Source organism: Vigna umbellata, chromosome 11 (assembly GCF_029865625.1).
Source record: "Vigna umbellata cultivar VRB3 chromosome 11, Vumbellata_1.0, whole genome shotgun sequence".
Lineage (NCBI taxonomy): Eukaryota > Viridiplantae > Streptophyta > Magnoliopsida > Fabales > Fabaceae > Vigna > Vigna umbellata.
This window is the reverse complement of record NC_142175.1, coordinates 30,034,973-30,052,849: the sequence shown is the minus strand read 5'-3', so window position 1 is coordinate 30,052,849 and position 17,877 is coordinate 30,034,973. Positions and strand designations below refer to the sequence as shown.

Below are 17,877 nucleotides of genomic sequence, written 5' to 3'. Positions count from 1 at the left end.
TTATGTTTTTTGAAAGTACATCAATAGCAAAAGCTTGTATTCGAAGCTAACGTAATCATTATTAATCACAATCACAATAACTTAATGTAAATATACACTAAAATTTCCAAATATATGAAACAAAAACTAGTAAATAGTAATGAATTTTGTATTTTTAATATTGGGGGATACAAGTGTACCCTTAGATTTTTGTAAAATTTTAGGCTTTAATGCATCCTCATAATTTCTTTCCGCAATCCTCAGACTTTTGAAATGTCCATTTTACTATCTTGAAAAGTTACTTTCGGATTCCATATTTAGGAAGTTTTTCGAAACAGACTTCTCAAAAATTTCAGAACAATAATTTTGGAACAATTTTCGAAATAGAACTTTTCAAACGAAATTTCTAGAATATAATTTTCGGAACAGAATTTTTAGAATGTATGAAATGTGCTTCAGAAAATCGAAACTCAAAAAATACCTTTTAGAATGAATTTTTGAGAATATTCATATATGAAATATGTTTCTGAAAAAAGTTTTTCGCAATACGTTCTGAAAAAAAATAATTCGGAATCAATTCTTTTGTTTTCCTCTTATTCTTTTGTTGCGTCAGTAATGTGGTGAAAGAAGCAAAAATGGTGGCATGATGTGGTATAAGTATGAAGGTTGTTTTAGTTCTTTTATAGTATTGTAGGAGTGCAGTTAATAATTGTGGAGGTAGATAGCCAAAGTTTAACTTTTCATTTTACTTTAGAATCTGGAACCTTTTGACCTAATACTATTTTACTGGATTAATTGAATCAAATCGTATATATAGTTCATCACTACGTGTTAGAAAAAAAAATTCTTTTTGAGTTCCATAAATTTTAAATAGTCATTTTATCCCTTTTTTTTCATATAACGTGATGTGGAAATTTTCTGTCTTGTTCGGAAGTTTTTCAGATTATGCATTTCATAAATAAGAATTACATGTAATCCAGAACTTAAAAAAATATTATACATTATATATATATATATATATATATATATATATATATATATATTATAATTTATTTATTAATGTGGAGTAGCTGTGCTGAAAGTTTTTTTTATCAATGTTTTAACTCTTTAATAACCATTTTAATTTTAGAAAATTGAAATTGATATGAATTTTTGTTGAAATATAATAAAATAAGTTTAACATTATTAAATTAAATAAAAAATTGGGAATAGTAAAAAAATATCAAATTTATACCGTTATTACGTACCAGAGTACCTAATATTTATTTTGTAGAATGTGACTATAGATAATAAAGAAACAAGAGGAAAAGCTTAAGCCTTAGAAAAATATTTAACAAGACTGAAGTGAAAAGAAACAAGAGGGAAACACACCACAAAATCTTGTAACGACAGACACAATTTGTTCTATTTTCCAGTTAAAAAACCCAGAAACATTTGAATGGCACAATATATGAAATCATGCCCCCATAATTTTTCTTTAATTCATGCATTCCCTTTGTCTCTAAGATCATGTAAGAATTTGCATTTGTCCCCAAAATAGCACCTTCCACGGGAATAATGTCTGCACACTTGATTTATCTTAAAGCTTTCTCTATTGGGGGCCATAAATGGGTGAGAATGGTTTGCATTTGCCAAAGGTATTCTATGATGAGTGCCCATTTCAGCCATGTTAGGGTGGCAGTTCACAAATCTAGGGAGGTTTTCTCTGAAATGGGGGTCTGCATAATAGTTTGCACCAGTTTCTGCTCCTCGCACACGACCAATATCAAAAGTATTCCTAAAGTCACTTGTGTGATTTCTATGCATACTGTGAACAGCAAATGATGTTCCTCCAAAAGTTGCTGCTGAATTATTTAAAATACAGTATCTTTCTTTCATCATATTGACAGATAAAACTGAATTTCGAGATGGAAATTCAGGGTTTTCTGGATTAATGACTACATTTGTTCCTTGAGGTTGATATTGTGGCCTTGTAACGTGTGAATTTGATTGACGTTGGTTCCTTGCTTCCTTTTTGGAGACCCTAAACATATAACGCAGAAAGTACATAAAATTATTTTGTAATCATAAGTAGTTAGTACACTTAACAGTGGCAGTGTAGAAGACAAAATACTTTAAATCTGAAATGAAGTACCTATTTTCCTTGGTATGTTTCCTCTTCTCCTTTTCTTGAATCCTTTCTTCTCTATCTGCCCTAGCAAGAGATCCCCTTGAGTGTTTTTCCATCAATATTTTTTGCCTTTCTGCTTCATCTTCCCATTTCTAATATTAGGGACACAGAACATATTAATCATTTAAGGAACCTTTCTCAAAGGGAAATGAGGAGATGGTAGCAAATGAGGAACCTGTCTCAAAGTCTTCAGCCTGTAAAGGTTTCGACCCTTAATCAGTAGGGGGTAAAGGGGAGGGAGAGGCTTTTCTCCTTTACTCCAGAGCACTTCAATCTATTTATGAACAGGATAAGTACAAAGCATATTGTTACTGGAAAATCATAATGATAGCAGCTTAAACTATCCTGCTATCCAAGGAGAGATAATATGCATCTTCATTGGTATTTAAAAATATACTCCAAGAAAAGGAAACCATAAATTTTCTGTAGTCTGATAGACCAGTGACCAGTACCCTTGTGTAAGAGAAACATACTTTGCCGTAATGTTAGTATCCATCAAAGAAAACTATCTAAATTTATTCTCACCGTAAATGTATGCTGTTGTTTGGCAGCACCATAGCTTTCTTTCACTATGCGGCCTGCAACAATCCTTTTGCCACAAGGTGGACCACTAGCACTTCTGGATGCGATGTTAAACCTGAGAAAACCAAATCTTATAAAGAAACTGGAAGATGGCAGTAATTTAGAATTGAACTTCACCAATATCATTAATCTGTCATCTCTGAACAGTATATCCAATGACATGTATATTAGTAGCAGTAAGCATAAAAATACTGTGTTTGTCAATCTTTATGCATATATGTACGCCCTCCAAAATGTTTCAGTGTATAAAATATAGCATGTAAGGTCTTTTCCATTTAAAATGAATTGAGATAGAAAAAAATATATAAAAAAGCAGCTTACATTTCATAGACATTTTGCTCAAACAAAACTACATCACCAGTGCATGCATCACCTGCACAAGCCAAAGTATTTTCAGGTTCTGAAGCATATGGATGATAAAATAAAATTAGACCAACAGAGTTTGAGGCCACATAAACTAAAAGACGATGATCGCATATCTAGAGGATGTACCTAACTGCAGAAACTGTTAAATAGATATAGAAATCAGGAAAGTAAATGATACAAACAAGAAATATATTTAATATATTAGCAATAGGGATACAGGTGAATGCTTAATATTATTAGATTTCAAAAACAGAGTACTTAATTAAAACTTTGTCTTAGAAACAAAATGTTGGAAAAAAAAACAACTGAACTCCAAATATTCTTGTGGTTCGAATTATCACAATAATCCTTTCAAACTTATGAGGAACACGATGAATCAGTTTACATATTATGTTGATCCGAACAAGTAATCTCATAGCTTTTGGAAATGCTTCATTAAAACAGCATATTTAAAAAATCACAAGAACCCACCTTTACAATTAAACACAAAGCTAGAAGACGGATACTTCTTCTCCCCACCATTTAAAATCCTGAAAATCATACAATTAAAGAATTCATACAACTTTTTTTCTTTTTTTTTTGAAAAACTGCTGGTTGAAGTGTTTCACAGAAAACGTCAATTACTCCAAGTGCTCCCTTATGCGTTCTATAAGTGTGTCCTTGTTTCCAGTTAGCCTCAGACCATTCTTCCTCAAATACAACTTGCATTCATCCACTTTCAATTTCTCCAACAATCCCTCTGCCAGCCAAAACAAATGACAAATGAAAATGTTCAATAGAAAAACGTAAACACTGCAAAAAACACGCATCATGTTTATTTCCATTTCCACTTCTACATAAGAACACGAAGGGTTTAAAAGAAAGATTTGAAAAGAGTAGCTAACGATTGTTAAAATCTTCATAGTAAAACCCAAAATGAAAAAAAAGAAAAGAAAAAAGGATTAACCTTCGATTAACTTTTGAACTTTCCCAAAATTCTCTCCATCATTTACAGATGCAGTGACCACCAACACTTCCTCACCTCGACCCTTCTCCTCGATAAAGCTGATACACCAAGCTACGACCAAATAAAGCTTAAAAGTTCAATTTTAAACAATGGAGTGCAATCGGTTCATGATTTTACCGCGCTTTTGCCTTGTGCTTAAGTGAGAGGTTTGAGAATTTGCTATGACTTTCTTCAAGCGCGTCGTAGTCGGGGTCTTCTCCCGAGTCCTCCCAGTCGGAACCGGAGTCGGATCCATCGGATTCCGTAGAGATTTCGTACAGTTCCATAGGAGAATCTTTGGTCGCCATTGGTGAATGAAAGTGTTGAGAGTTTCAGCAACTCAAAGGGAGTTGAAGAAGCTCTTGACCGTTGCAAAAGCAAGGTTTTCGATGTGTGGGATTCAAAAACAAATAAATAAATAGTTGTTATTATTAATAATTAATAGTATCATAAAGAATAATTAAAAGAAAACAATACAATATATAATACCTCTTTCATTTCCTTAAAAAAGTATCTATTGAAGTTTATAGTTTATTTCTTTTATCTTCAGAATTATTCACTTGGTTTTCTTTAGGTCCCTTCTACATAAAAACAAATAACCACATCAATTTACGTTTTTTACTTAAATTGATTTTTTAATTATAAAAACAAGAAGGAATTGGGTATATATATACAAGTCAAAACACACACATGTATTCACTTTTTTTTATAGAAAATAATAAAATTATAATCATAAAAAAAATATAAATATTTTTTGATAATTTAATTATAAATAGTTTTATTTATTTTATAGATTATTTTTATTTATTTAATTTTAAAAAATATTTAAAATTTTAAAAAAATAAAATTTAAAAAATCAGTCAAATTTAAATAAAATGGTAATTAAAAATGAAAAAAAAGGTAAACACAAAAAGGATAATTCCTTTTAAGATACTGACATTTTGACACCACATTTTTTTATGATTTTTTGACATTACTGTTTCTCTTCCATTCTCTCTCTTTGTTTTGGAAATACAAAAGTTAACTTTTGACAAAATCATTTTATCTTTATAAAAATAGTCAAAGATAATGGTAATGGGGGTGAAATAACTTTATTTTCATATTTAAAATACATAACATTTTAAAATTTGACTATGGAATATTTTTTTTTTATCAATGCATACTAATTAAGTTAGAATAAAAGTGGAGAAAAAAAACAGGAAAACCATATATTATATAAATAAATAAATAAATAATTCTTGACCGTATGTACAATGCGTTAAGAAAAAAATTTGGTTGACATTTTCAAATTTTTTTATCTATCATATTATTTATTACATTGATATTTTTGTAAAGTAAGGATTGATTTGATCCTCTTTACAGAAACTGCATCAAATGTTAAACAGTAAACAAGTTAGTGTCATATATTAAATAATAAAAGTATATTAATTAAAATTTTGAATCATTAACTTTTTTTATCTATTGTCGTGATGTATAGCTTACAAATTTTCCACATTGTTTTTTCTAATATTTAAATGTAATTTTAGTTGTCATTTCATTTTTAATAAATTTTATAATATTATATTTTAATTTTATTTTTTAACATAAACTGAAATAAATTAAAATTTACTGGTATCACTCATCCCAATTTTCACTTCTTTGCTCTTCTCCCTTATAATCATCATTCATTTTTTTTTTCTTAAAATCTGTTTTCTTTTCATTCTTTGTCATTTGTTTCTACTGTAAACCAAGTTTCTCAACATTATTGTAAAATAATGAATTTTACAAACAGATATCATCTAATTTTCTCCAAGACAAAAATTAAATAAGAATTGAGTTCTTATCTAAGAACTTAGACAAAGAACTAAAACTGAATATGTCTTAAATTCTTTCCACGCTTGTTTTTCAACTCTAGGGAATTCAAATTTGATTTGTTGTGAAATACTAGAAAATAAATAAAACTAAATATAATTAAAATACGTGATACAATGTGATTTGAAAAATGTTGTAATTAGAAGAAAAATTTATAAAATATTCTATTAGAGAAAATATTTATAAAATTAGAGAAAACATGTATATGATTTTTTAGATTATTTTGTTTCTTTATTTCTCTTTTTTAGAAGATTAGACTGATACAAATAGAGATAAGAGAATGTAATTAATTAACATGAATGAAAATAATAAAATCATTCTCTTTTTTAAGTTGGTATTAGAACTCCCGATCTTGGGAGATCCGTTTCCGCTGCAACAATAGACTGCTGTCGTTGTTCGACCATCGCAGTTGTTGCAGTAGCCAATTGGGGTCATTGATAAGGCAGAAAGATGTGCCCAACTTTAGCGATCACAACACCGAAAATGGCTCCAGAATAGAAGCTGTCACGCGTCGCCACCGTCGACGGCGCATGTAACCCACATGCCTAGTTTCGACGAGACCCACTCATCATCGTCACAGACAAGGTCATCAAAGCCTCCTTAACCTTTCCATGGGCTGGTGACGTCCCGTTTGGCTTTGGCCAAGATTTGAGTATATATGAGTTTTAAGTTCTACTCCTTTTCCTGGTGTAACCCACACGTCATCATCGTCTCGGATAAGGTCACCAGAGACACCTGATTGCGTTCTATGTGATGTTTGAAGTAAAAATTATTCCTTTGGGTCCTAATGATCTACCCAATATGGTGGGTGTATATCGGTTGGATGATCAAAATTTCCTACAATGGAGCCACTATATTCGAAGTATTCTCAAGGGACGTTCAAGACTAGATCACATAGATGGAGGAGGACCAGGACCAGACGACACTCATTTTCCAATTTGGGATAATGAAGATTCACTAATTATGACTTGGATGTGGTTGTCCATGATTCCTGATATAAGTAGAAATTATATGTTACATTCTTTTGCCAAAGAAATATGGGATGATTTATAGATTACTTTTTAATTAAAAAAGGATTTTACTGCATGCTATGACATTGAAAGCAGGATATTTAATACAAAACAGGACTCCCTTTCCATATCAGAATATGACAAAATCCTGAATGGACTTTGGATTGAATTAGATCAAAACCAAACAATAAAGATGTGTAAAGCATATGTTGTCGTACTTGTTGAAGTTGTGGAAAAAGGAAGAATCTTTAAATTTCTCCATGGCTTGAATCATGAGTACAACCCAATCCGGGTACAAATCTTAGGAAGAGAAAAATTACCATCCCTATCAGAAGTTTTTTTTATGGTAAGAGGAGAAGAAATGCTGGAGGAAAGTCGTTTGAAAAAGGTACTCATGGGGTCTATTGTTCATATTGTAGAAGATTTGAACACACTAAGGAAACATGTTTCAAACTCCATGGAAGAAAGAATGTTCTTGAACGCATGGGAAACAACAAAGGGTCTACTCAAAGATGGGTAAATCATACTACCTCAAAACACAAAACCATCAATATATCTAGTCGTTCACAATCTAGTCCTTCACAATCTAGTCCTTCACCATCACCGAATCTTGATATGAAAGCTTATAAGGAGGAAATCGAGTGCTTGAAAGCAATGGTTGAATCAATGAGTAAGCCCTCTGGATCATGTATTCTTCCATGAAAGGTAAGATTTGCCTCAATATTGTTGGTCATGTGTCTTAAGGTATTTGAATCCTTGATTCAGGAGCAACTGATCATATGACACTTTATTACAGTTGTGAATGGTCAGGGTATACCCATATGCGGCTCTAAGAATATAATTTTGGATTCATTTATTGTACTAAAGGATGTTTTACATGTTCTTAAATTAGAAAATAGTCTTATCTCTGTGCAAAAACTCACAAAGGATTTAAATATTTTAGTAACATTTTTTTCAACTTATGTGTGTTTCAGGACCTTGCCACGGGAAAGACGATTTTAACTTCTAAGGAGCAAAGTGGGTTATATCTTTTGGAGTTTGATGACTAAAGCAACACAAAAATCATAAGTCAACAATCTATATCTGAGACGTGGACAAATTGTCAAATATGGTTACATCATCAAAGGCTTGGGCATCCTTCATTTAATCTTATCAAGTCCTTATTACTCCATTTGTTTACCAAGGAGTATGTTGACTCTTTTAATTGTGATATTTATCAGTTGTCAAAACACCATTGTTGCATCTTATCTTATTAGTAATAAAAAGAGTACTTTTCCATTTGATTTAATTCACTTTGATGTTTGGGGTCCTGTCATAGAATCTATTTCTTGAGGCAAATGGTTTGTTAAATTTATTGATGATTGTAGTCATGTCACGTGGACATACCTTACGAAAAATAAATCAGAAGTTTTTCAAATTTTTGTTAATTTTTTCCATCTTGTCCAAAATCAATTTGAAAAAATATCAAAAGAATAAGGTTTGATAATAGTATTGAATATGTGCATCATGAATTTCTATTTTTTTTTGTCTCATAATGGTATTCTTCATAATTTAACATGTGTAAACACCCGTCAATAAAATGGGATTGTAGAAAGAAAGAATCGTCATCTTCTTGAAGTAACTAGAGATCTTTTTTTCAAATGTCGGTTTCAAAAAATTACTAGGGAAAAGATGTGTTAATTGCCACATATATCATCAACAGGTTACCCACTCGTATCTTAACTGACATTAGTCTTATAAAGTCTCTATTGTCTTTTGTTCCTTCTTCTCCCCTAATAACGAGTCTACCTAGTCGAGTCTTTGAATGTATTATTTGTGTTCACTCTCATTATCCTAACCATAGTAAATTAGATCTTAGAGCTCTTAAATGTGTCTTCATTGGGTATCCTTCTAATAAAAAGGGTACAAATGTTATCATCTCAGAGTCGTCGCGTCTTTATCACCATGGATGCCACCTTTCATGAAACATAATCCTTTTATGTCAGCCCACCACTTTAGGAGGAGAAAACACTTAAAGTGGATGAACTCTCCTTCTTGTTATTACCATGTTTGTCTTAGCAAGATGCCCAAGATCTAAGCAATAAAACTACCATAGTCCACAGTGAGGAAGAAGACAATTTTTTTGACAAAAAATATGAAAGAAGAAAACAATCCACTTCGACTCTCTAGTGAGAAAAAATGTCTAATATGGAGGTGAGGATCCTGAATATATTAGTGAGGAGGAGGTAAATATTATTGATGATTTACTCGTTGCATTGAGAAAGGAAACAAGATCATGTGCTAAATATCCTATTTCTCATTATGTTTTCACTAACAATATCTATGATAAGCATAAAAGCACTATTGCTGCCATTGATGCCACAAAAATGCCTACCTCAATCCAGGAGGCCATGAAACTTGAACATTCATGAAAGAAGAGATGAATGCATTAGAAAGAAATTCAACTTGAGAGATTATTGATAAGCCAAGAGACAAGAAGACAGTAGGATGTAAATGAATATTCATAGTGAAACATAAGATAGATGGGACAATAGAAAGATATAAAGTTAGATTAGTGGCAAAAGGATATACCCAAACTTATGGGATTGATTATGAGGAGACATTTTCCCTAGTGGCAAAGATGAATACAGTTCAAGTTGTTCTTGCTTTGGCTGCTCATTTTTTTTGGAACTTACACTAGTTGGATGTAAAAAATGTCTTCCTTCATAGAAATCTAGAAGAGGAAGTGTACAAGGAGATTCACCCAGGTTTTGAAGTGAAAAATGAAAGAAACAAAGTATGCCTCTTAAAGAAAGCATTGTATGGTCTTAAGTAATCCCTAGAGCATGATTTAGAAGATTTACAAAAGCAATGGTTTCCTTGGGATACAGACAAAGCCAAGGAGATCATACTCTATTCATAAAAGCACTCTTCTATAAGTACACTCACTTTATTGCTTGTCTATGTGGATGATATGATTATTGCAGGAAATGATGAAACAAAAAAATTGGCGTTAAAAGAAAAATTGGCAGCCCAATTTGAAATGAAAGACCTAGGAAAACTTAAATATATTTTTAGAATAGAAATTGCTTACTCTAAGAATGAAATTTTCATCTCCCAAAGGAAATATGTACTTGATCTCCTCAAAGAAATAGGAAAGTTGGGATGTAGAACCTCAACAGTTCCTATAGAACAAAATCACAGAATTGGAAGTGAGGAAAGTGCTCCTATAGAGATGGCTCAATGTTAGAGATTGGTAGGAAAATCGATTTATCTATCACACACAAGACCAGAAATTGCTTATACAGTTAATGTAGTGAGTCAAATTATGCATGACCTAAGAGAGACACGTGTAAGAAATTGACAAAATTCTTCAATACTTGAAGTCAAGTTCAGGAAATGGACTATTATTCAAAACGCAAGACACATTGACTATGAAAATATATACTGATACTGACTATACAGATTCTATTATTGAGAGAAAATCTACTTCTAGGTATTGTGTGTTTCTTGGAGATAGTCTGGTAACATGGAAGAACATACGCAATATAGAGTATCTCGTTCTAGTGCAGAAACTGAAATACAAGCTCTTGCTCAAGCAATGTGTGAAAGACTCTAGATGAAAATAATTTTGGATGATCTTAAAGTCAATGTGGATAACCCTATGCAACTACACTATGCCAATAAGTCTACCATGAACATAGCTCATAATCTAGTATAACATGATACTATCAAACAATTGAGATTGACAAACATTTCATCAGAGATAATCCAGACAGAGGTTTTGTAATTACAACTCATGTTCCTACAAAACTTCAAATAACATACATTTTCACAAAAAGAATTTCTCTAGATATATTTCAAAATATTGTAGGCAAATTAAGAATGATTAATATTCATTTACCAAATTAAGGAGAAGTATTGTAATTAGAAAAAGATATCTATAAAATATTTTCAATTAGTGAAAATATCTATACAATCTTCCTAACTAGAGAAAACATGTTCTTTTAGATTATTTTGTTTCTTTATTTTTCTTTTCTAGAAGATTAGATTACTGTAAATAAAGATATAGAAAATATAATTAACATGAATGAAAATAATAAAATCATTCTTTTTTTTCAAGTAAAAGAAAGAAAAAAATTAAATTACTTAGATGTACACGTATATCACTCTTTCCATCTATACTAAAATATGTTTGTATTCATAATTTTTCATAAAAAAATAAAAAGGAAGCCATTTCTAGAACCGAACCGTTTCAAAACAATTGTTCACTTTGGTGTTTTTAAACAATCGAATGTAGTGTGGGATACATTCTTGTTTGTTTCCTTCCCACTTTCAAAATCTTTAATGATAATTATTTGTTGTTTTAAACAAAAATCTTCCAAGAATTCATTGAAATAACAGTGCTGTAACACAGTTAAAAAATATATACTGGTAACATACTACTCATTATCATTGTACTAGCTGTATATAAAAAGCAAATCTAATTCGGTGGCTCAGATGGAAACAATACATCGAAGAGGTAGTATATTTAATCCATTAACACAATAATCCTGAAAATAATTGATAAGTATAAAGAAGAAATTCCTATATGGATCCCCAAGGGGATATAGTTTTCTCATATCCTGACTCCTTACTATAAAAAGTTAAGGGTTCCTGTTTCAGAAAGACTGATCCAGTCATGCTTAGATGTCAGAGAGGATATAGTCTATTTTTTTTTCTAAACCAAAGTTGTCCAGAAAAAGTAGACATCATCGCATGCATCCAGGTTTTCCACCAATCTGTTCAAAATCTGGATTAACAAGGGAGAAGCCACAGTAACGCAATCCAGGATTTAAATGTCAGACACTGAGCTCGATCACCATATTTTATTTTTGATCCAGAAAAGTACGAAGACAACTCCAAAAACAATAGCAACAGGGGCCCACTTCCGAATCAGAGCCTACAGTAAATATTTTATTTTAAATTATTTATCCATGATACAGAATATAACTAGAACCCAAACATAAGCAAGAAGCTTTAAAGCTAATCATTACTTCATAAAACTGGGCACGGCAATACAGACTTCAACCATCAACTTATTCTCAACTTATTCTCAACTTATTCTCAGCTTATTCTCAACTTATTCTCAATTTATTCTCAACTTATTCTCAACTTATTCTAGATACTAGAAGGCCAACATTTTGCATTAAAGGAGGCATGCAAATATTGCAAAACATCATGGGGATTTCATAGAAATGGTAAAACTGTTCTAGGGTGTCCATCTACATTTGATATTGATTCGTACCATAACCCAAATACACTGATATAGGAATATAACCCAAATACAGTGATATAGGAATATCTCTAACTTGCATTTCAAAACCCCAAGAAACTCATTATATTAACCTATACAGATTCTGCGGCTGTTTATGAAGTTAAAAAAAATAAAACCATCAAATGATCCAATATAATTTTCTGTTTGACAACCAAATGCTACAAAATAACCACAGGTTACACAAATTAAAACCAGCTCTTAAAAAACTTACATTTCAAAGTTAATGCAAGTGAAACATTTAAAAAAAAACACACACACAAAACGGCGTACAGCCCCAGCACATAGAACAATGTTACTCTGTTTTCCAGTTAATGAAAATATTTATACAAAAAAAGTAAATGAAGTGTGTATCACGTTTCAAATCTGCGCCATTATATTTTAGTAAAAGCCAATAGAAAATGTCTTAATTCTAATATTGTAAGCTTCTTCTGTCTAAATTATAGAAGCAGTCCCTAGAACAAAACAATTTTTCAATTACAGTAATATATATCAGAGGTCAAAACCATATTCACATGGTAAAATATAATCATGAAGGAAAACTGAAAATGACTAACCTGCCTATTTAAATCTCTAGCCTTATCAGCATATATGCGAGATTCTGATGATAAGCGACTAGACATTTGACTGACCTCTGCAAATTAGAATTTAAAATCAAATGTAGAACATAAATTCCATAAAATAAACCAAATCATAAATACAAAAAAGAAACTGTATTAAAAATGGAAATAAAGATCATGTATCAGAATAATAGAGATGGAAGTGTGAACATTGGTACATCATCTTTATCTCTTTTCAAGTCAATCTGATGTAAACCTTAACCAAGTTTACTACTAATCCTAAGACCCATAGTTATCAATCTCGGATAGTTTTTACATAGCCTGCAAATTCTGAAAACCCTAAAGTAGGATAGCAGCAAGGGCTACAAGAAAACTACACAATATAAAACTTTAAAGTATAAGTTTGTGGGTCTTTACTCAACCTGGTCCTTTATACCCCAATTCAAGACTTCACATTCACACTTGCACTTTAGCAAAGTTTCAGACACTATTATGTTTCTGAAGCAAATGCATTAAAAAATGAGAAAAGTCACAATTTGTTTTTCAGGAGTAAAAAATGTTTTGGAACCCAATACAATTGTAGCACCACTATAGCTCAGTACCACACAAGATGGCACTACAGAAAGCTTTTTTGCTATTTGAATCCCATAACAATCAAGCACCATTCCACTCTGCTACTATGCCAAAGCACACTAATGACATCTGTTTCTAAGATGACGTTTATGAATGTATGTCTTAGAAAAAGTGCTAATTCCACCATCTTAAAATTTGGGTTTGTATTGAACCCAAGCTCACAAAAACCAACTTATAAAGTGAGAATTGACCACATTAATAGATTGTATTTTATTCATATCTCTAGTTGATGTGAGACCTTTAACATTGTCAATCACTCTAATATCAAGGGGGAAAAGGTACCATTTTAGAGCTCCAAAGCATGTTTTATCTCTTTAAATAAATAAATGAATTTATTAAGAAAATCAGGAAAAGCCAACTACAATGGATGCATATATAATAGACGCCTCAGTTTCTATATTATACTCAAATCAATGAAGCTCATTCCTGCAAATTTACTGTTGCATTCCAAGCAATCAGGAGACAAAAATGATAAAACTAAAATTATTCAGATATTCCAAAAATCTTACGGTCCAACTGTTCACCAACACCAAGAACTTCCTGCACATTACGAGTCATTATCTGGTGGACTTCATATAGTTCGTCATTCAATTTAGCAATATTGCGCTGAGTATGGGTATCCTGGTAAAGTTTCTTTGTCTTCTGCATAAATGTATCTTTTAAACAATTAAAAGGAAAAGAAAAAAAGGTAGATTAAGAGCCAGTAGAAAAGAACAAAAATGCTAAAAATGATAATGACGGATAGAAAGTGATATCTACCAAATTTAATGAAGGCATAAGGTCGGGCAGCAGTTTCAATTTGTGACCCATTAACACGCTCAAACTCATTCCTGAGCTCTTCAAGATACTGAAAGGCTAGTTTCTTAGGGTATGCACGGTCACACATTGTCAAGTAACAGACCCGTCCTTCTATAATATAACTAATGCTCTGTCAAGGTCATTTTAGGCTGTGAAACTCTTTCAAATAAAGCTAAAGCATGTTATTTAAAAGTGAAACTAACATAAAATATGATAAATCTCAGGAACAGTTTAAGACAAGGAAATAACTAATGATCTAGATAAGGAAGCATGGTTGTGGATTGACAAGATAGTATCCCAAGTTTCACATGCATATAATATATACAAGAACCATCAGAATCATAATTCAAGAGAAGGGAAATATGTGCCAAAACACAAAAAAACACAGACCTTACTAATGTCCAAAACCCATAGATTTACTGATACAGCAATAAAAATAAGCACATGAACAACTAAAGTAATATACAAGCATCTTGTGTCTAGCAATGAGATATCTTCCGTTAACTTGAAGAAAACAACACACAAACAATATCAAAATATAGACATCTCAACAATTTTAATAATTAAACATCACTCATTAACTGAAAATAATCTCTAAATCGTGACATTAAACAAACTTAAATTAAAAAAACATAAATAATACACCATAAGATCCAAATATAATAAGGTAGTCTAAAATTATAAAGACAATGATGAAGAGATCATAGAATTAGTGAGAGAAGGCAAAGAAGAGACTGAGTTTGAACCAGCAGGATGTTCACAAGTTTGCACTATGTACAGCCAAGGGGGGTGGCAGCAGAATTCTGGTGAGACAGTTGCAGTTGAAAGTGGCAGGAGAAGTTTAAAGATGAAGTGAGAATGTCAAAGTCCAATGGTAGATGACAAATGAAGAGAAAAGGGTAGTTAGCGATTTTAAAAACTGGGTCAAAGGGATTTGACTTGGAAATCTGGGTTCACTCTGCCTCGGTAGGGATTGATAATCCCACACGTTCATGATGAGGATCACAATCCCACCCCGACCTGCATGCTGATGATCCCATGAACGATTCCACATGCAAAGGACCCCCTAAACTCATAGGATCGTAACAATCCTCTGATTTAACTAAAACTTTTAATAACAGATTATTACACAAAGTTGTAATTCCTGAATAGTGACCTGAAGAGGCTGACCCACAAAATACTTTAGTGGATAGCAAGATGGCTGGAAACTCAACTATAGCACCATGGGTGGGCTAGAAACACGACTGGGAGCTGTGGGTCAGATGGTTTGCTTCAAAGAGATAAGGGAGCAAGACCAATAATAGCATTGGAAAGGAGTGAAAGTGGGAGAATTGTGACGTAACAGGGTTCATCAGGCAACCTATAACGACATGCTCTGTAGCACTGCTACAGTGGTTCTGTAGCACAAGATTGACCACTTAGATTAGGCATTGTACAATACACTAAGTAGGATAATCAAGCAATTCTTATTTGACTACCACAAATATATTATGCAACAACTATGATTCCATAAGGATACTGAAAAACGTAAGGTCCAGTTTCAACTGACATCCTTGATGCTTCATAATGTCCTCTTGAGAGATTCTTAAACAAAGCCTTGACTTGTTGTTTGTAGAATTCTGCATCTTTAAGATCACGACCATCATCCAGTCCTTCAGCTAGCGGAAGACCATCAGTAACACGGGCAATCATAGTCAACTTCACCATGTTTCTTTGCAACCAACCCAAAATACACTGCAATAACAAAAAAAAAAGAGACAGACAAATCGAAGTTAAACAGATTCAAGCGGATAAAAATAAATTTCACAAAAAAGAACATTACACAAACAATATTTACATTCCCATGATTCCATACTATATATGTCACTAAAAATTTATTAAATAATTAAAGAGTAAAACCCTCAATTCATACACTGCCACCAAGCATCCACAAAGGCCTGACACTACAGCATTAAACAAAGTTTGATCCGTCAACACAAATAACCAAATCAACCCAACTTTACAATCCAACAATTTGCTCTTTTTTCTCTCGATAGAAACTCGCAGTTCCAAACATACTCTTCAAATTGCAAAACATTAAACAAAAAATGGCATAACTAACACGTCTTTAAAAAAAATGAAAAAACGCGTATAGTTCAACAATGAGGTGATTGCGGTCTAAACTAAACAAAATTCATGGGAAAGCCCATGCATGGCACACGATGTAGCAGCTCATATGACCAATTCAGCTAATACCTCGTTATTGCAATTAGGATTTACGAATTAGATCTGACAAATCGCAATAGAAAAACAATAAACAAACGGCAAGTAAACCTCATATACGTCAACCAGATCTTGCACGCTTAGATCATCTAATTTATTCTTAGGCAGAAAACAACGACATTAGGTTTTTTGTTCTTATTTCAATTTCCGAAAGGAGAAGAAAAGTAACGAATAATCATTGATTGAAGTAAAAGGAAGGGACAATGGGAGAGAAACCTGAATGGCGATGAGAGGGTGGCCGGAGCTGCCGCGGAAAACGGCGGCGTGGATAGTCCAGCCGAGTCGATCGATGAACAGAGGATTGAAATTGGAATGAAATGAAAATGGTGTTAGAAATTTCGGCAAATGCCACGTCGTTTTAAATCAAAAGGAAAAGACAACAACACAGTTGGCCGTAATGAGCAGTTTAAATTCAATTTTAACTTTGAGTAAAATAAATAATTGAAGCTGTCGAGAATTTTTTATAGTGACTTTTTAATTTTTTTCTTTAAATATTTTAAAATTAAAAATATACCATTATTTCCGATAAAATTAAGTTGAATTTTACATTTAATTTTTTGGTTTGGATGGAATAACATTTTGTTTTTATAATTGTAATATCTTAATTTAATTTTATAATAATTAATGTCCTTTCTATTAATATTTTAACAGGCATGATATTTTTAAATGGAATATTAAAATTTTGATCAGAATAATGTGCTCTAAATATTTATATCTAATGCTTATAAAGATTTTATAATTTTAGGACTGTAACTGAAAGAGTTATAAAACTTATATCTTTATTTCTACTGAAATAGATAAATAAATGAAATATATTTTAATTATTTTAATTTTAGAAGTATATTACAAATATATTTTTAATTTTATAAAAAATTTAAGAATATATATTTATTGTGTAAAATATACGAGAGAGCATCGTGAGAAGAAGAGATTAGAGAAAACAATTACGCATTAGATAATTATCCAAATTAAGTAAAAAAAATAACTAGTTTAAAAATGTCAACCTTTTATTAGTAAATTGGCATAGCATATATTAATAACATATTTAATGAATCAGTGATAATATTTATAATTAGTTTGTCCAATTTAATTAGTTTGTCATTATTATTATCATTATTATTATTGTTATTATTATTATTATCACTATTATTCTTATTATTGTCATTAAAAACTAACCAGTGATAATATTTATAATTAGTTTGTCCAATTTAATTAATTATAATGATCAAATATTCTAATAATGTTTATGTCGGAGCTCCGACATCACTATGTTTTTTTTTTTCTTTTTCTTAATCTTTTTATTTTGAATAAAATTTGTTCATGTTTTTAAGTATTCTTATTTCATAAATTTCCTTACCTAAATATTTTCTTGGAATATTCTAGCAAGT

General features: G+C 31.4%; 2 protein-coding genes across 2 annotated transcripts; both read right to left on the bottom strand.

The window, feature by feature from the left end:
- Positions 1 to 1,272: 1,272 nt before the first annotated feature.
- On the bottom strand, positions 1,273 to 4,454 carry LOC148191493 (uncharacterized). Its single transcript, XM_088102382.1, has 9 exons — positions 4,221 to 4,454; positions 4,044 to 4,141; positions 3,722 to 3,836; positions 3,569 to 3,627; positions 3,053 to 3,104; positions 2,675 to 2,786; positions 2,325 to 2,423; positions 2,114 to 2,241; positions 1,273 to 2,002 (listed from the first exon to the last, which is right to left on the bottom strand). Exons 1-9 carry the CDS (start codon positions 4,388 to 4,390, stop codon positions 1,462 to 1,464), a joined length of 1,374 nt encoding a protein of 457 aa, XP_087958508.1. The 5' UTR covers positions 4,391 to 4,454; the 3' UTR covers positions 1,273 to 1,461.
- A 6,897-nt stretch (positions 4,455 to 11,351) lies between these two features.
- LOC148191492 (25.3 kDa vesicle transport protein SEC22-1) lies at positions 11,352 to 16,865 on the bottom strand. The gene is made up of 6 exons (XM_088102563.1): positions 16,706 to 16,865; positions 15,747 to 15,961; positions 14,189 to 14,349; positions 13,939 to 14,085; positions 12,794 to 12,870; positions 11,352 to 11,864 (listed from the first exon to the last, which is right to left on the bottom strand). The coding sequence occupies exons 2-6, from the start codon at positions 15,932 to 15,934 to the stop codon at positions 11,781 to 11,783; spliced, it is 657 nt and encodes a 218-aa protein (XP_087958689.1). The 5' UTR covers positions 15,935 to 15,961; positions 16,706 to 16,865; the 3' UTR covers positions 11,352 to 11,780.
- Positions 16,866 to 17,877: the final 1,012 nt, after the last annotated feature.